This window comes from Pleurodeles waltl, chromosome 1_1, assembly GCF_031143425.1.
Source record: "Pleurodeles waltl isolate 20211129_DDA chromosome 1_1, aPleWal1.hap1.20221129, whole genome shotgun sequence".
In the NCBI taxonomy this organism is placed as follows: Eukaryota; Metazoa; Chordata; class Amphibia; order Caudata; family Salamandridae; genus Pleurodeles; species Pleurodeles waltl.
In genome coordinates, this window is record NC_090436.1 from 222,158,352 (window position 1) to 222,179,023 (window position 20,672).

At 48.5% G+C, this 20,672-nt stretch overlaps 1 protein-coding gene across 1 annotated transcript in view; it reads left to right on the forward strand.

The window, feature by feature from the left end:
• The window catches only part of WDR70 (WD repeat domain 70), a 1,287,307-nt gene that overhangs the window by 256,073 nt on the left and 1,010,562 nt on the right, over window positions 1–20,672 (forward strand). Inside the window, exon 7 of the mRNA XM_069221254.1 lies at window positions 20,281–20,434. Within this exon, the coding sequence (XP_069077355.1) occupies window positions 20,281–20,434 (154 nt within the window). The remainder of the gene's footprint in view (window positions 1–20,280; window positions 20,435–20,672) is intronic.

Below are 20,672 nucleotides of genomic sequence, written 5' to 3' on the forward strand. Positions count from 1 at the left end.
TGGCGCTTGTGCTGCATCATCTGCGGATGACAATCCAGTTGTTGTTCGATCTGGGGTTTTCCATGAACGTGCCCAAATCTCACCTGAAGCCCTCTCAACGCCTCCTGTTCATAGAGGCAGTATTGGACACGACATTGAATCGGGCCTTTCCTCCGCCTCAGCGGATTCAGGACATTCAGGCGTTGATTCCAATGTTTCAAAGTGGAGCGGTAGTTCCGGTCCTCAAGGTCCTTTGTCTGCTCGGTCTGTTAGCTTCATGCAGTCTGTTGGTCACTCACGCAGGCACATGAGGGCTCTTCAGTGGTGCCTCCGCAGGCAGTTGTTTCAACACAAAGGGGATCTCGAGGAGTCGATAAAGATCTCCAGATACACTGCAGCGGATCTACGATGGTCGGATGCAGGTGGCAACCTTTTCCAAGGACGGCCGTTTTCGCTGCCTCCTCCAGTGGCCACGGTGATAATGGATGCTTCCACTCTGGGGTGGGGAGCTCATCTGGGGGACCTGGAGATCAAAGGTCATTAGTCTTCAATGGAACAGATGTTTCACATCAATCTGTTGGAATTGCTGGTAATACGTCTGGCTCTCAAGGCCTTCCTCCTCTCCCTTCGCGGTCAGTCGGTCCAGGTCCTGACGGAGAACACTACCGCGATGTGGTATATAAACAAGCAGGGAGGAGTAGGGTCGTACCTTCTCTGCAGAGAGGCTCTGCAGCTCTGGTCCTGGGCTCAGGACCATCGGATTTGCTTGGTAGCAAACCATCTGGCCAGAGCTCTGAATGTACATGTGGACAGTCTCAGTCGGCACTTCTCGGCCGATCACGAGTGGTGTCTCCATCCGGACCTGATCCTTTACATCTTCTGGATGTGGGGGTTTCCTCAGGTGGACCTGTTTGCCACTCGGGAGAATACGCCCTCCCCGTCGTTCTGCAGCCTCCAGTATCCGGTGCAAGGAGCGTTGGGGGACGCGTTTCAGATGTCCTGGTTTGGACAGTTGCTTTATGTATTTCCCTCCATACCCTTGATCCCTCGGGTTCTGAGGAAGATTCACCGAGACCTGGCCCAAGTTATCTTGATAGCTCCGGATTGGCCAAGAGGGTGTGGTATACAGATTTTCTCCAACTCTCACTGTGCCCTCCACTCCATCTCCCTCATAGGGCAGACCTCCTCTTGCAGTCGCAGGGGCAGGTTCTACACCCCCACCTCCAGACCCTGCACCTTCATGCCTGGAGATGGAACGGGGAAATCTGAGTTCCTTTTCTCTCCCACCAGAAGTGGTGGACGTTATTTTATCGGCCAGGCAACACTCCACCAAATCTAACTATGCTAGCAGGTGGGCTAAATTTGTGACTTGGTGTGAAGAGAAGCAAATTGATCCCTGGTCTGACATTTTATTATTTGCGTTATCCTTGGCGCAGGGGGGTTGTGCAGTTGTGCAGACTGTTAAATGCTATTTGTCGGCACTGTCAGCCTTTCTGTACCTTCCTAACCAACCCTCTTTCTTTAAGTCCCCTATAGTTTTAAGGTTCTTAATAGGTTTCCTCCCACGCCCTTTATTATGCCTCAGTGGGATTTAAATTTAGTGCTAACATTTCTGATGGGTTCGCCGTTTGAACCAATGCATTCATGTCCCTTAAGGTTGTTAGTATTGAAAACTGTTTTTCTGGTTGCCATTACATCTGCTAGGCGGGTGAGTGAGCTTCAGGTGCTTTGTGTGAAGCCCCGTTCACTTCCTTTTATGTGGACAAGGTGGTGTTGAGGACCAAGGCGGCTTTCTTACCGAAGGTTGTTACACCCTTTCATGTAGGGCAGTCTATAATACTCTTGTCCTTCTATTCTCCTCATCATCCATCAAAAGAGGAAGAGAGGCTGCACCGACTGGATCCTAAACGAGCATTGAGCTTTTACAGGACGAAAGAGTTGCGACTGGAGGATCAGCTCTTCGTTGGTTACGTGGGGAAGAAGAAAGGCAAGGCTGTCCACAAAAGAACACTATCAAGGTGGGTCATTCTTTGCATTAAAATCTGTTATTCTTTGGCAAAGAGGTTTCCGCCTGTTGGAATGAGAGCCCATTCCACCAGGGCTAAGTCGGCCTCTTCGGCCTTGGCTAGAGGTGTGCCTGTGGTTGACATCTGTAAGGCTGCAACTTGGGCTTCCCGCCACACTTTTGCGAAGGATTATTGCTTGGATTCAGAGGTTAGGAGGGATGGCCATTTTGCATGGTCCGTGCTGCAGGATTTCTTGGTTTGACCATTCAGGCACCCACCACCGAGTGCGGTACTGCTGTGGGACTCTATTTATTAGGTGAGGAATCCACAGGTAGTTGTATCCATCAGAAGAACAAGTTACTTAACTTCGGTAACGCCTTTTCTGGTCGATACACTAGCTACCTGTGGATTCCTCACGATCCCACCTGCCTCCCCGTTGCCTGTATGGTCATAACAAGATTTCTTTGGGTGGGCATCTGTATATTGTAGATATCTATATATCGATGCAATTGTATATTTATATGGGTATATTTATATGTAAGGAAATGCCTCCTTGGCATGGTTACCCCCTGACTTTTTGCCTTTGCTGATGCTAAGTTATGATTTGAAAGTGTGCTGGGACCCTGCTAACCAGGCCTCAGTACCCGTGTCCTTTCCCTAAACTGTACCTTTGTCTCCACAATTGGCACAACCCTGGCACCCAGGTAAGTCCCTTGTAACTGGTACCCCTGGTACCAGGGGCCCTGATGCCAGGGAAGGTCTCTAAGGGCTGCAGCATGTCTTATGCCACCCTGGAGACTCATCACTCAGAACATGCACACTGACTCACACCTTGTGTGTGCTGGTGGGGCGAAAATGACTAAGTCGACATGGCACTCCCCCTCAGAGTGCCATGCCAACCTCACACTGCCTGTGGCATAGGTAAGTCACCCCTCTAGCAGGCCTTACAGCCCTAAGGCAGGGTGCACTATACCACAGGTGAGGGCATATGTGCATGAGCACTATGCCCCTACAGTGTCTAAGCGAAATCTTAGATTTTGTAAGTGCAGGGTAGCCATAAAGAGTATATGGTCTGAGAGTCTGTCAGACACAAACTCCACAGCACCATAATGGCTACACTGAAAACTGGGAAGTTTGGTATCAAACTTCTCAGCACAATAAATGCACACTGATGCCAGTGTGCACTTTATTGTAAAATACACCCAGAGGGCATCTTTTAGAGATGCCCACTGAAAACATACCAGACTTCCAGTGTGGGCAGACTAGTTTTTGCCAGCCTGCCACACACCAGACATGTTGCTGGCCACATGGGGAGAGTGCCTTTGTCACTCTGTGGCCAGGAACAAAGCCTGTACTGGGTGGAGGTGCTACTCACCTCCCCCTGCAGGAACTGTAACACCTGGCGGTGAGTCTCAAGGCCTCAAAGGCTTACCCCCCTTTGTTACAGCACCACAGGGCATCCCAGCTAGTGGAGATGCCCGCCCCTCCAGCCACTGCCCCCACTTTTGCGAGGCTGGAGGAGATAATGAGGAAAACAAGGAGGAGTCACCCACCAGTCAGGACAGCCCCTAAGGTGTCCTGAGCTGAGGTGACTCTTACTTTTAGAAATCCTCCATCTTGTAGAAGGAGGATCCCCCCAATAGGATTAGGGATGTGCCCCCCTCCCCACAGGGAGGAGGCACAAAGAGGGTGTAGCCACCCTCAAGGACAGTAGCCATTGGCTACTGCCCTCCCAGACCTAAACACACCCCTAAATTCAGTATTTAGGGGCCCCCAGAACCGAGGAAGATGGATTCTTGCAACCTAAAGAGCTCGCCCCCCACGACCGCAGCACCAACCTGCTGCCTCCTGCCTCCTGCCTCTGTCCCCCGACCACGCTGCTGTTTGCGTGTTCGAGGCCCTCCTCCACCCGCAGGCATCCTCCTGCGCCTCATCCCTGGGGTCTAGTGGGCTCTGACTAGCTTCACTTGACCCGTGTGCCGCTTTCCGCCGTCCTGTAAGTTGTTTTTCTCATTTTTCTGCGCCTCGCCTCCGGCGCTTCTGCCCCCGTTGTGCCCCTCTGATTGCTGTTTCCCCGATCGTGTACTGTGCCATTACTGTATTTCATACTGTGTGTTTTCATATTGTGACTGCCTTTAATTTCGCTCGTTTTTTTTGCCTTTTGCCCCTTGTGCGCTCCCCCTGCTCTCCGATCCCTGCCGCTGCCTCCCTGCGGCCCCGCCCCCCTCGCGCCCCCATTCGCCGGTCCCTCCCGCCTCCCAGCTGCTCCTCCCTCCCCCCTCCCTTATTAATGGCTGGCGCTGCGCGTCGCGAGTGAGCGACCTCTGACCTGTTTCATGTCCTGAGCTCGCCCCCCACGACCGCAGCACCAACCTGCTGCCTCCTGCCTCTGTCCCCCGACCATGCTGCTGTTTGCGTGTTCGAGGCCCTCCACCCGCAGGCATCCTCCTGCGCCTCATCCCTGGGGTCTAGTGGGCTCTGACTAGCTTCACTTGACCCGTGTGCCGCTTTCCGCCGTCCTGTAAGTTGTTTTTCTCATTTTTCTGCACCTCGCCTCCGGCGCTTCTGCCCCCGTTGTGCCCCTCTGATTGCTGTTTCCCCGATCGTGTACTGTGCCATTACTGTATTTCATACTGTGTGTTTTCATTTTGTGACTGCCTTTAATTTCGCTCGTTTTTTGTGCCTTTTGCCCCTTGTGCGCTCCCCCTGCTCTCCGATCCCTGCCGCTGCCTCCCTGTGGCCCCGCCCCCCTCGCGCCCCCATTCGCTGCTCCCTCCCGCCTCCCAGCTGCTCCTCCCTCCCCCCTCCCTATTTAATGGCTGGCGCTGCGCGTCCGCCCGTCTGCGCCCGTCCGCGCCTGGACCGCGCCCAGCGCCACCCCCCCTGGTCCCCGCGCCCCCCGCAGCCCCTGCGTCCGCTACTCAACCAACGAACTCCGCGCACTCAACCCCGGCCCCTCCGCAGAGTGCTTCCTTGCAACCCCGAAGCACACAAAAGGACACTTCTCCTGCGACAGAACGGCGAAGCCAACAACAAGAACTTCCAACACCAACCACCTGAACTGCATCCTCATCAACACACGCTCCGCACGAAAACACGCCATCGAACTCTGGGACTTACTCGACACCACCGCCCCTGACGTGGCCTTCCTGTCCGAAACCTGGTGGAACGACTCCTCGGCCCGGACATCGCAATCGCCATACCGGAGGGATACAAAATCACCAGAAGAGATCGAACCAACGGAATCGGCGGCGGAATAGCCATCGCCCACAAATCTACCCTCAAAATCCACACCCACACGGACGACACCCTCAAGACAGCCGAACACCTCCACTTCCAGATCCACACGGACCCCAACACGACCCTCCGAGGAACCCTCATATACCGCCCTCCAGGACCAAGAGCCCCCTTCAGCGACACCATCGCCGACCTCGCGAGCACCCACGCCCTCGCTTCCCCAGACTACATCCTCCTGGGAGATCTAAACTACCATCTGGAAAATAACAACGACGTCAACACCGCATCACTGACCTCCAACCTCGGACTCCGTCAACTGGTCAACACTCCCACCCACATCGCCGGACACACTCTTGACCCCCTCTTCACCTCAAGCAACCACATCTCTTTCAGCCACACCTCCGAACTCCACTGGACCGACCATCACTGCGTCCACTTTTCCTATACGAAAATCACCGAACAACACCGCATCCCCCTACCTCCTCACCGCCGCTGGGGAAAAATCACCCAAGACCAACTAACCAGCACCCTCGTCAAAAACCCACCACCCGACTCAACCGACCCGAGCACTGCCGCCATCAACCTCCATCAATGGATCCTCGACTGCGCCAACACCTTAGCCCCACTCAAGAAACCCACCGCCAACCAAGGAAAGAAAAAAACAGCCTGGTTCACAGACGAACTGACCGCCTCCAAAAGCCGCTGCCAGAAGCTCAAGAAGAAGTGGATCTTAGAGCGCACACCCGACAACCTCGCCTCCCTCAAAGACACCAACCGTGAACACCACCAACGGATCCGAGTCGCCAAGCGCGCCCACTTCACTGAACGCATCAACAACAACGCCCACGACTGCAAAGAACTCTTCGGCATCGTAAAGGAACTCTCAAACCCCAACGCCAACTCCAACGACATCCCGCCCTCCCAGAAACTCTACGACGACCTCTCCACCTTCTTCCACCAGAAAATCACAACCATCCACGACAGCTTCAACACCACTCCGCCGCCAGACCCCACCCCTGACATCTCCACAGACGCCTGCCGCCTCACCACCTGGACCCACGTGGACGACACCGAAACAATGACAACCATGAACACCATCCACTCAGGCTCCCCCACGGACCCATGCCCACATCACGTGTTCAACAAAGCCAACGCCATCATCGCCCCCAAACTCCGCAAGATCATCAACCTCTCCTTCGACTCCGCCACCTTCCCAGACAGCTGGAAACATGCAGAAATCCAACCCCTTCTCAAGAAACCCAAGGCTGACCCCAACGACCTCAAAAACTTCCGACCGATCTCTCTCCTCCCTTTTCCAGCAAAAGTCATCGAGAAGATCGTCAACACACAACTCGCCCACTTCCTCGAAAACAACTCCATCCTAGACCCCTCTCAATCCGGCTTCAGACGAAACCACAGCACCGAGACTGCTCTCATCGCCGCCACAGATGACATCAGAACCGATATGGACAACGGCGAAACCTCGGCCCTCATCCTCCTCGACCTATCAGCCGCTTTTGACACAGTCTGCCACCGCACCCTACTGACCCGCCTCCATGGAGCCGGCATCCAGGATAAAGCCCTCAACTGGATCTCATCCTTCCTCTCCGACAGAACCCAGAGAGTCCGACTCTCCCCTTTCCGCTCCAAAGCCACCAACCTCATCTGCGGCGTCCCCCAAGGATCCTCCCTCAGCCCTACGTTGTTCAACGTCTACATGGCCCCCCTCGCCAAACTGGCCCGCCACCATCACCTCAACATCATCTCCTACGCCGACGACACCCAGCTCGTCCTCTCCCTGACCAAAGACCCACTCACCGCCAAAACCAACCTCCACGAGGGACTAAAAGCCATCGCCGAGTGGATGAACGACAGCCGCCTGAAGCTCAACTCCAACAAGACGGAATTCCTCATCCTCGGGCGCACCCCTTCGGCCTGGAACGACTCCTGGTGGCCCACCGACTTCGGTCCCCCACCCACCCCAGCCAGCCATGCAAGAAACCTCGGCTTCATCCTGGACTCCGACCTCACCATGTCCAAACAGGTCAGCGCCGTCTCCTCTTCCTGCTTCAACACCCTTCGAATGCTCCGCAGAATTTTCAAGTGGATCCCAACAGGAACCAGAAAGACGGTGACCCAAGCCCTCGTCAGTAGCAGACTTGACTACGGCAACGCACTCTACACAGGCATCCCAACAAAAGACATCAAACGACTCCAGCGTATCCAAAATGCATCCGCCCGCCTGATCCTCGACATACCCCGCCGATGTCACATCTCCCCTCACCTGAAGGACCTCCACTGGCTCCCCGTGGACAAGAGGATCACCTTTAAACTCCTCTCCCACGCTCACAAGGCTCTACACAACACCGGACCTACCTACCTCAACTCCAGACTCAACTTTTACGCCCCCACTCGTCAACTCCGCTCTGCCAATCTCGCCCTCGCCATCGTCCCCAGGATCCAGTGCAAGACCTCCGGCGGCAGATCCTTCTCCTTCCTCGCCGCCAAGACCTGGAACTCTCTCCCCACCTCACTACGCCAGACCCAGGACCTCCTCACCTTCAGGAGACTCCTTAAGACCTGGCTTTTCGACCGCTAACAGCTCACCCCCCCCCCAGCGCCTCGAAACCCTGACGGGTACATAGTGCGCTTTATAAATGTAATGATTGATTGATTGATTGATCTTAGATTGTTTTCTTTCCGCCATCCGGTTCGGACGTGTTCCTCTTTGCTCCGTTAATCGGAAAAAGACTAGATTTCACCGAAAAGCGTTGGTATTGTTTTAGATCGGGGAACATCTTGCATCGACACATGGACACCGGCAAAACACAGCTTCGGTGGCCCTTCGGGGCTCCCGCGCCCAACCGGGTCCTGGTCGGCCCGACCGTAGAAGACGTCAAAGCCTAATGGACTGGATCCCTTTCTGTTTCTGCCCACAGTGCCACGCCAAGTATCCATATGCAGACCAACATCAGGTCTGTAATCTGTGCTGGTCAGTGGAGCACAGGGAAGATACCTGCGAGGCCTGCAAGTCCTTTCAATTGAAGAAGACCTTGAGGGATCGGAGGGTGAGGCGGATGCAGATGGCATTGAAAAGTTCAGAACACCTCGACGTTCGAAGATAAGGAGATGGCTATCTCCACCCAAGGATCGGACTCTGACGACTGACGCAGACCGACAGCCTACAGCAGGCCAACACATGAGTACGCCTGCCCCAACCCAAGCCCACAGTCAGCCTAAGAAGAATAAGGCCCCGGGGACGCCACTGCCGGAAGGCCATGGCTTGACCCATAGAAAAATCAACCGGTGACCAAGTTACACCTTTGGCACCTAAAAAGGCCAAAATCGTGCCGAAGTCTTCGGACTCAAGCCGAGAATCCGTCACCGAAAAAACTTGGCGTCGAGTCGTCAAAGCCTTGAAAAAGCCTTTCGGAGCCGAGGCCTTCCATCAGCATGGGCATTTGGGTGCCCAAAAAAATGGCTTCGGAGCCGAAAACAGCCTCATACACAGAGGAACATGGACTCTAAACAACTAATGAGAGACACAGATTTGAGGAGGAGCTTCAAATGGAAGAGTTTGACAAACACAGGCAAGGATACAGTTCCATAAGGATACTGGGAAGATCCAAACTGCCCCTCTTCTCAAATTAAAAAGAAAACTGGCTTTCCAGGGACGATCAGAGACTGAACAGCCAAAGGCTAAAGTGCCCAGGGAAAAATCACCCACTCGACATTTTTCACCAGAACTTTCTCCTCCACATTCACCACAAAGGAGTCTCTTCTCTTGCCACGCCCACTGCACAGTCACCCACACACACTGTGCAGTCGCAAGGCGATGCAGACCCCTGGGACCTCTTCGATCCCCCTGTTTCGGACAATAGCCCTGAGTGCTACCCCTCAAAACCCTTTCCACCTGAGGATAGCATCTCATACACCCAAGTCTTGGCCAGGGCTGCTGCATTCCATAACGTAAGCATGCATTCAGAGCCATTGGAGTTCGATTTTCTCTTCAATACTTTGTCTACAACGCATGCTTCCTACCAAAGCCTGCCTATGCTCCCAGGCATGCTTAAACATGCCCAACAAGTTTTTCAGGAGCCTGTGAAAGGGAGACCCATCACACTGCTGGTGGAAAAGAAGTACAAGCCACCACCGTCGGACCCAGTGTTTATCACACAACAGTTGCCCCCGGACTCTAGTGGTTGGAGCTGCGAGAAAGAGAGCCAACTCAGTCATCTGGAGATGCACCACCTCCAGATAAGGAGAGTCGGAAGTTCGACACGGCAGGAAAAAGGGTAGAGTCACAGGCTGCCAATCAATGGCGCATCGCAAACTCGCAGGCCCTTCTTGCACGATATGATCGAGCTCACTGGGACGAGATGAGCGATATTATCCAACATCTCCCCAAGGAATATCAGAAAAGAGCTCAGCAAGTGGTAGAGGAGGGACAAGCAATATCTAATAATCAGATACGATCTGCATTAGACTCTGCCGACACTGCCGCAAGAACAGTGAACACTGCTCTCACGATTAGATGTCATGCTTGGTTGAGATCTTCTGGCTTCAAGCCAGAGAATACAACAAGCAGTCTTAAACATGCCATTTAACCAACAACAACTGTTTGGGCCACCAGTGGACACAACCATCAAAAAGATGAAGAAAGACACTGATACGGCCAAAGCCATGGGCGCGCTCTACTCGTCTCAATATAGAGGGACATTTAGGAAGCCGCAATATAGGGGAGGTTTTCAGACAACAGTCTTCAGAAACATCCTCCTCTCAAACAAAACCCACCTACCAGTCACAATATCAGAGAGTGGGGTTTCGAGGGTCCTTCAGGGGACAGTTCCCAAGGTCAAGGGAGAATTTCAGCCCACTAAGCAGGCCACTAATAACAAACAGTGACTTGCCCGTCAGCCTCCCCCAACACACATCACCTGTGGGAGGAAGACTGAGATTTTACCACAAACATTGGTAATAACCACAGACACATGGGTCCTGTCAATTATCCAACGTGGTTACTGTATAGAATTCACACATTTTCCTGCAGATATTCCACCAAGAACACACAAACTGTCGTCGCAACATCTAGCAATGTTACAACAGAGGTGCAAGCACTATTAACAAAACAAGCCATAGAAGTAGTACCTCACCAACAAAAAGGAACAGTGGTTTATCCCCTATATTTCCTTATTCCCAAAAAGGACAAAACACTAAGACCAATTTTAGATCCCAGGACTCTCAACCTATTCATCAAATCAGAACACTTTCACATGGTGACACTACAAGATGTAGTCCCATTACTAAAACAGGGAGAATACATGTTAACACTGGATTTAAAAGATGCGTATTTTCGTATACCCATCCATCCATCTCACAGAAAATACCTCAGATTTGTCATACAAGGAAAACATTACAAATTCAAGGTATTACCCTTCGGGATAACAACAGCCCACAGAGTATTTACAAAATGCCTTGTAGTAGTAGCAGCCCATATAAGGAGACAATACATGGATGTATTCCCACACTTCGACAATTGGCTAATAAAAGCCAACACTCAACAGCAGTGTCAAAATCACACACGTTATGTCATAGATACCCTACATACTCTAGGGTTTTCTATAAATTACCAAAAATAACACTTGCAACCGGCCCAAATTCAACAATACTTGGGAGCAACACTCAACACTCAAAAAGCAATTGTACCTTTTGTGGGCTTGGACTGGCAATCATTCCACACCATGGTACCATAAAATACAACCAAATCAGCTCTACACAGTCAGATTTGTCCTGAAACTCCTGGGCATGATGGCATCATGCATCGCAGTTGTCCCAAACGCGCGGCTACACTCGCGGCCCTTACAGCAGTGCCTTGCTAAACAATGGACGCAGGCACAGGGTCAACTACAAGATCTAGTGTTGATAGACCGCCAAACACACTATTCGCTTCAATGGTGGAACCCCATAAATTTAAACAAAGGGCGGCCTTTTCAAGACCCTGGGCCTTGCGCCATTCTCACAACAGATGCATCAATGATCAGGTGGGAGCACACCTCAACAATCACAAGATACAAGGACAGTGGGACAGTCAACAGAAACAACTACACATAAATCACTTAGAGCTGCTGGCAGTCTTCCTAGCACTAAAAACATTTCAACCTCTTCTGGCTCACAAACACATTCTTGTCAAAACAGACAATATGACAACAATGTACTACCTAAACAAACAAGGGGGAACACACTCATCACAACTATGCCTCCTAGCACCAAAAAATTGGCATTGGACTATTCACAACAACATTCGCCTAATAGCGCAATATATTCCAGGCATTCACAATCAATTAGCGGACAATCTCAGTCGAGATCACCAGCAAACTCATTAGTGGGAAATACACCCCCCAGATACTACAAAATTACTTTCGCCAGTGGGGGACACCAGACATGGATCTGTTCGCCACAAAACAAAACGCAAAATGCCAAAACTTTGCATCCAGGTACCCGCACCCTCAGTCCAAGGGCAATGCTCAATGGATCATTTGGTCAGGGATATTTGCTTACGCTTTTCCCCCTCTCCCACTCATTTCTTTTCTGGTCAACAAACTGAGTCAAAACAAACTCAAACTGATACTCATAGCACCAACGTGGGCAAGCCAACCGTGGTACACCACACTGTTGGACATCTCAGTAGTACCTCACATCAAACTTCCAAACAGACCAGATCTGTTAACACAAAACTAACAACAGATCAAGCACCCCAATCCAGAGACGCTCAACCTAGCAATTTAGCTCCTGAAGTCTAAATCTTCCAAACGAATGTATGGAAGTCATTAAACAGGCAAGAAAACCTATTACCAGGCATTGCTGTGCTAATAAATGGAAAAGATTTGTTTTCTACTGCCAAGCAAAACTCATCACAACGTTAGACGCGTCCATACAGGACATTGTAGGCAGTGGTTCCCAATCTTTTGACTTCTGTGGACCCCCACTTCATCATTAATGGAGCCCGGGGACCCCCACTGAGTTTTTATTGGAATCCGGGGACCCCCCTCATTGAGTCATTACTGGAAGCTGGGGACCTAATCTGTTAATATTATTTAGTTTTGTAAGCATTTCCGGACCCCCTGAAGAGGCTTCGCGGACCCCCAGGTGTCCCTGGACCACAGGTTGGGAACCACTGTTGTAGGCTATTTACTACACTTACGAAAAGCAAATCTTGCTTTTTCATCCATCAAAATACACCTCACTGCAATTTCAGCTTACTTGCAAATTAAACACAGAAAATCACTATTTAGAATACCAGTCATTAAAGCCTTCATGGAAGGACTAAAGCGGATCATACCGCCAAGAACACCACCAGTGCCCTCGTGGAATCTTAATATTGTACTTACACGACTCATGGGCCCACCCTTTGAACCCATGCATTCTTGTCAAATCCAATTCTTAACTTGGAAAGTGGCATTTCTAGTGGCTGTCACTTCGCTACGAAGAGTTAGCGAAATACAGGCTTTCACTATTGAGGAACCCTTTATATAAGTACACAAACATAAGGTGGTTCTCCGCACAAATCCAAAATTTCTACCAAAGGTCATTTCACCGTTTCATTTAAACAAAACAGTGGAACATCCAGTCTTCTTACCACAGCCAGACTCTGTAGCAGAAAGAGCACTGCATACATTAGACATAAAAAGAGCTCTGATGTACTATATAGACAGAACAAAACCATTTAGTAAAACAAAAAAATTGTTCGTCGCATTCCAGAAACCCCATGCTGGTAACCCTATATCCAAACAAGGTTTAGCCAGATGGATAGTTAAATGCAAACAGACTTGTTACCTAAAAGCTAAAAGAGAACTACTCATTACACCAAAGACACACTCCACTAGAAAGAAAGGGGCAACAATGGCCTTTCTAGGTAACATACCAATGACAGAGATTTGTAAGGCAGCCACTTGGTCCACACCTCATACGTGTACCAAACACTACTGTGTAGATGTGTTAGGAACATAACAAGCCACAGTAGGACAGGCTGTACTAAGAACATTATTTCAAACAACTTCAACTCCTACAGGCTGACCACCGCTTTTGGGAGGATTACTGCTTTGTAGTCTATGCACAGCATGTGTATCTGCAGCTACACCTGCCATTGAACGGAAAATGTCACTTACCCAGTGTACATCTGTTCGTGGCATGTTCCGCTGCAGATTCACATGCGCCCTCCCACCTCCCCGGGAGCCTGTAGCCCTTTACGTTGTAATTAGAAATGTTATATATGTACATAAACATTTCTTTAGAGCAAACTATGTACATACATAACTATTCCATTGCATGGAGATCTTTACTATTCTCAATCTACTACTCCTACCTCACCCTATGCGGGAAAACAATCTAAGATGGAGTTGATGCCCATGCGGAATGGAGCCGAAAGGGAGGAGTCACTCTGTCCCGTGAGTCGAAAAGACTTATTCGAAGAAAAACAACTTGTAACACTCCGAGCCCAACACTAGATGGCAGGAACAGTGCACAGCATGTGAATCTGCAGGGGAACATGCCACGAACAAATGTACACTGGCTAAGTGACATTTTTCATATATATATATATATATATATATATATATATATATATATATATATGTTCGATGGCATGTGTAGCTGCAGATACACATGCTGTGCACAGTCCGCCGTCTGGTGTTGGGCTCGGAGTGTTACAAGTTGTTTTTCTTCGAAGAAGTCTTTTCGAGTCACGAGACCGAGGGACTCCTCCCACTTCGATTCCATTGCGCATGGGCGTCGACTCCATCTTAGATTGTTTTTTTTTCCGCCATCGGGTTCGGACGTGTTCCTTTTCGCTCCGTGTTTCGGGTTGGAAAGTAAGTTAGAATCTCGGAAAAAAACATCGGTATTGTTGCGTTCGGTATCGGGTTAGTTAGAACAAATCGACACCGAATTTTGAAGAGCTCCGGTGGCCCTTTGGGGTAATTTCGATCCCCCGTCGGGGCCTGGTCGGCCCGACCGCGTGCGACTTCAAGACTGATGGAACGGACCCCGTTCCGCTTCTGTCCAAAATGCCATAACAAATATCCGTATACGGATCAGCATCTGGTCTGTAACTTGTGCTTGTCCCCCGAGCACAAGGAGGATACGTGTGAAGCCTGTCGAGCGTTTCGGTCGAGGAAGACCCTGAGAGACCGAAGAGCCAGGAGATTACAAATGGCATCCACACCGACAGGTCAACAACGGTTCGAGGAGGAAGAAGAAGCTTTCTCCATCCACGAGTCGGATTCAGAAGAACTCGACGCCGAAGAAACAACAACCGTGAGTAAGACGTCGAAAATAAGGACTCCCGAAAAGTCCACAAAAGCCCAGGGGACGCCACCGCCAACAGGCCATGGCTTAACCCAAAAACTAGGTGACCGACCCAAGGCACCAAAAAAGGGCATGCTGGTGTCGAAGTCATCCGACTCCGGTCGTGATACCGCTACACAGCAACCTCGGAGCCGAGACAACGGCTCCGAGAAACTTCGGCACAGAGACAGCGGCACCGAAGAGATTCGGCACCGAGACACTGCGCCGAAACCAAAGAAAATTTCTTCTGAGCCGAAAAAGACTTCCGAAAAGGTTTCGGTCCCGAAACATCCAGCCTCGGAGCCGAAAACTAGTTCCTATACAGAGGAACAAGGGTTAACCACCCAATTACATAGATTTGGAGAGGAGCTTCAAGCTGTAGAGCCTGACTACACGCAGAGAAGGCTTCATATTCATGAAGACACAGGGAAGATAACCACTCTTCCCCCAATCAAGATTAAAAGGAAACTTGCCTTTCAACAAGGGGACAAGCAACCACAGGCAAAGGTGGCAAAGAAAACAACCCCACCACCTTCACCACCACCATCAACACATGCATCACCAGCGACAACTCCACCACTAATGCACTCACCAGCTCATACCACAATGAGTCAGGATGATCCCCATGCATGGGACCTCTACGATGCTCCAGTGTCTGACAATAGCCCAGACTCTTATCCTACAAAACCGTCACCACCTGAGGACAGTACATCCTATACACAGGTGGTCGCAAGGGCAGCCGAGTTTCACAATGTCTCCTTACATTCGGAACCAATTGAGGATGACTTTCTCTTTAACACCCTATCCTCCACCCATAGCCAATATCAAAGCCTTCCCATGCTCCCAGGAATGCTAAGACATTCAAAACAAATTTTTCAGGATCCAGTTAAAGGCAGAGCCATAACTCCAAGGGTGGAGAAAAAATATAAGCCACCGCCCACAGATCCAATATATATTACAACACAACTAACACCAGACTCAGTAGTTGTGGGGGCAGCTCGTAAGAGAGCCAACTCTCATACCTCAGGCGACGCACCACCTCCAGACAAGGAGAGCCGCAAATTTGATGCTGCGGGAAAAAGGGTTGCAGCACAAGCAGCAAATCAGTGGCGTATTGCCAATTCACAAGCACTTTTGGCAAGATACGACAGGGCTCATTGGGATGAAATGCAACATTTCATCGAACACTTACCCAAGGAGTTCCAAAAAAGAGCGCAACAGGTGGTGGAAGAGGGACAAAGTATCTCAAATAATCAGATACGGTCTTCCATGGATGCAGCAGATATAGCTGCAAGGACAATAAACACTGCAGTCACAATAGGAAGGCACGCATGGCTGCGCACTTCTGGGTTCAAACCGGAAATCCAGCAGGCTGTGCTCAATATGCCGTTTAATGAACAGCAATTGTTTGGGCCGGAGGTAGACACTGACATCGAAAAACTCAAGAAGGACACCGATACAGCCAAAGCCATGGGCGCACTCTACTCCCCGCAGAGCAGAGGCACATTTCGGAAAACACCTTTTAGGGGAGGGTTTCGAGGTCAACCCACAGAAACCACAACCTCACAAACAAGGCCTACCTACCAGGGTCAATATCAGAGGGGAGGTTTTCAGGGGCAATTTAGAGGGGGCCAATTCCCAAAAAATAGAGGAAAATTCGAAGGCCCCAAAACCCCTCAAAATAAGCAGTGACTCACAAGTTACACACCCCCATCACATAACACCTGTGGGGGGAAGACTAAGCCAATTTTACAAACTCTGGGAGGAAATAACAACAGACACTTGGGTCTTAGCAATTATCCAGCATGGTTATTGCATAGAATTTCGCCAATTCCCTCCAAACGTCTCACCGAAAACACACAATATGTCAAAACAACATATAGATCTTCTAGGACTAGAAGTTCAAGCATTGCTACAAAAGGACTCAATAGAATTAGTACCAATTCAACAAAAAAACACAGGAGTTTACTCACTGTACTTTCTAATACCCAAAAAGGACAAAACTCTGAGACCAATACTAGATCTCAGAACACTAAATACCTACATAAAATCAGACCACTTTCACATGGTCACGTTACAAGACGTAATCCCATTGCTCAAACAGCAAGACTACATGACAACATTAGATCTAAAAGATGCGTATTTCCATATACCAATACATCCTTCACACAGGAAATACCTAAGGTTCGTATTCCAAGGAATACATTACCAATTCAAAGTGTTGCCATTCGGAATAACAACTGCGCCAAGAGTTTTTACAAAATGCCTGGCAGTAGTAGCTGCACATATCAGAAGGCAGCAAATACATGTGTTCCCGTACTTAGACGACTGGTTAATCAAAACCAACACGCTAAAACAGTGTTCACAGCACACAAAATATGTCATACAGACCCTTCACAGGCTAGGTTTCTTCATCAACTACGCGAAGTCACACCTTTTGCCGTGTCAAACGCAGCAATACTTAGGAGCGACAATCAACACAGCAAAAGGGATTGCCACTCCAAGTCTACAACGGGTTCAAACATTTCACAAAGTAATACGGGCCATGTATCCAACACAAAAGATACAAGTCAGAATGGTAATGAAACTACTAGGCATGATGTCTTCATGCATAGCCATTGTCCCAAACGCAAGATTGCACATGCGGCCCTTACAACAGTGCCTAGCATCACAATGGTCACAAGCACAGGGTCAACTTCTAGATCTGGTGTTGATAGACCGCCAAACATACATCTCGCTTCTATGGTGGAACAGTACAAATTTAAACCAAGGGCGGCCTTTCCAAGACCCAGTGCCACAATACGTCATAACGACGGATGCTTCCATGACAGGGTGGGGAGCACACCTCAATTAACACAGCATCCAAGGACAATGGGACATACATCAGAGACAGTTTCACATAAATCACTTGGAAATGTTAGCAGTATTTCTAGCGCTGAAAGCATTTCAACCCATAATAACCCAAAAATACATTCTTGTCAAAACAGACAACATGACAACAATGTATTATCTAAACAAACAAGGAGGGACACACTCGACACAGTTGTGCCTCCTAACACAGAAAATATGGCATTGGGCGATTCACAACCACATTCGCCTAATAGCACAATTTATTCCAGGGATTCAGAACCAGTTGGCAGACAATCTCTCTCGAGATCACCAACAAACCCACGAATGGGAAATTCACCCCCAAATACTAAACAATTACTTTCAAATTTGAGGAACACCTCAAATAGATCTATTTGCAACAAAGGAAAACTCAAAATGCCAAAACTTCGCATCCAGGTACCCACAAGATCAATCCCAAGGCAATGCTCTATGGATGAACTGGTCAGGGATCTTTGCATACGCTTTTCCCCCTCTCCCTCTCATTCCATATGTAGTAAACAGGTTGAGTCAAAACAAATTCAAACTCATACTAATAGCACCAACATGGGCGAGGCAACCTTGGTACACGACACTACTAGACCTGTCAGTAGTACCTCATGTCAAACTACCCAACAAACCAGATCTGTTAACACAACACAAACAACAGATCAGACATCCAAATCCAGCATCTTTGAATCTAGCAATTTGGCTCCTGAAATCCTAGAATTCGGACACTTGCACCTCACACAAGAATGTATGGAGGTCATAAAACAAGCTAGGAAACCTACCACTAGACACTGCTACGCAAACAAGTGGAAAAGATTTGTGTATTACTGCCAGAATAATCAAATTCAGCCATTACACGCATCTCCAAAAGATATAGTAGGATATTTACTACATTTGCAAAAATCAAATCTAGCTTTCTCTTCCATAAAAATACATCTCACCGCAATATCAGCTTACCTACAAATTACTCATTCAACTTCACTATTTAGAATACCAGTCATTAAAGCGTTTATGGAAGGCTTAAAGAGAATCATACCACCAAGAACACCACCTGTTCCTTCATGGAACCTCAACATTGTCTTAACAAGACTCATGAGTCCACCTTTCGAGCCCATGCATTCTTGTGAAATGCAATACTTAACGTGGAAAGTTGCATTTTTGATTGCCATCACATCTCTCAGAAGAGTGAGCGAGATTCAAGCATTTACCATGCAAGAACCATTTATTCGATACATAAAAATAAAGTACTTCTAAGAACAAATCCTACATTTTTACCAAAGGTTATCTCACCGTTCCACTTAAATCAAACAGTAGAATTACCAGTGTTCTTCCCACAACCAGATTCTGTAGCTGAAAGAGCACTACATACATTAGACATCAAAAGAGCACTAATGTACTACATTGACAGAACGAAACTAATTAGAAAAACAAAACAACTATTTATTGCCTTTTAAAAACCTCATACAGGAAATCCAATTTCAAAACAAGGCATTGCTAGGTGGATAGTTAAGTGTATTCAAACCTGCTATCTTAAAGCAAAGAGAGAGCTGCCTATTACACCAAAGGCACACTCAACCAGAAAGAAAGGGGCTACCATGGCCTTTCTAGGAAATATTCCAATGAACGAAATATGTAAGGCAGCAACATGGTCTACGCCTCATACATTTACCAAGCACTACTGTGTAGATGTGTTAACTGCACAACAAGCCACAGTAGGTCAGGCTGTACTAAGAACATTATTTCAAACTACTTCAACTCCTACAGGCTGAACCACCGCTTTTGGGGAGATAACTGCTTACTAGTCGATGCACAGCATGTGTATCTGCAGCTACACATGCCATCGAACGGAAAATGTCACTTACCCAGTGTACATCTGTTCGTGGCATGAGTCGCTGCAGATTCACATGCGCCCACCCGCCTCCCCGGGAGCCTGTAGCCGTTTAGAAGTAGATCTTGAACATTTGTACATTTGTAAATATATTACTTTAACCTTTATTATGTACATACATATTCATTCCATTGCATGGGCACTATTACTAACATACACAACTCCTACCTCACCCTCTGCGGGGAAAACAATCTAAGATGGAGTCGACGCCCATGCGCAATGGAATCGAAGTGGGAGGAGTCCCTCGGTCTCATGACTCGAAAAGACTTCTTTGAAGAAAAACAACTTGTAACACTCCGAGCCCAACACCAGACGGCGGACTGTGCACAGCATGTGAATCTGCAGCGACTCATGCCACGAACAGATGTACACTGGGTAAGTGACATTTTCCATATATGTCTATTTGTGTATGGTTATTTTTAAATTGATATTTTGCAGTTGTTTTTAATTAAATGATGATCTTAAATATTTGGTAGAGGTATTCATGTCAAATGTATGTTGTTGGTTGTCACCTGTTCGCCTCAAAGGCACGTAAAAAATGGTGAAAACTGACGTCAGCATGACGGCGAGGACCTCTTATTGCCTCACTAACATCAGACGGCGTCGTGTTGGAGTTGGGCAATTGTGACGTCCTTGTTGATGTGCAGAGCTGGGAAGAAAATTTCAGTCGAATGCTGGCGCATTGGGAGAATTCATTAGGTGAGGAATCCACAGGTAGCTAGTTTATCCACCAGAAAAGGCGTTACCGCAGGTTAGTAACTTGTTCTTCTGAGCTCAAAGTTTCTACAATTACAGTGTTGTATAAAATAATAGATTTTGCAGAGCTGAAAAAAATGGTTTGATTAGGTTCACTTTTACTTGGGTATTTGAGCTCATCAATGCATCTGTATATTCTATCAATGCAAATATTTGTATTTAATATTATAGTCTGTTTTGATTTTGTTTCAAATGCAGCCACCAGATCAAGTCTCTGCAGTACAGTAGCACAGGGGACGTTATCCTAGTTGTGTCTGGAAATTCTCAGGCTAAGGTGCTTGACAGAGATGGCTTCCAAGTCATGGAATGCGTCAAGGGAGACCAATACATTGTGGATATGGCAAAGACCAAGGTAAATAGGCTCCTATTTTGTGCTCATTGTGTGAAGTCTGTCCATGCTACCAAATGTGCTTTGTTCATAACTTTAATCCTATGTAACAAGTAAACGATCTTTACTTTGTCTAAGTCAGATCCGCATCTGATTAGTTGGTTTTTAGAATAGAAACAGCTTAATGCTTACTGACTCCATCATATTAGCAACTTCACACTAGTTCACCACTTTCCCAAACATAAAGAAGTCAGTTCTCTCA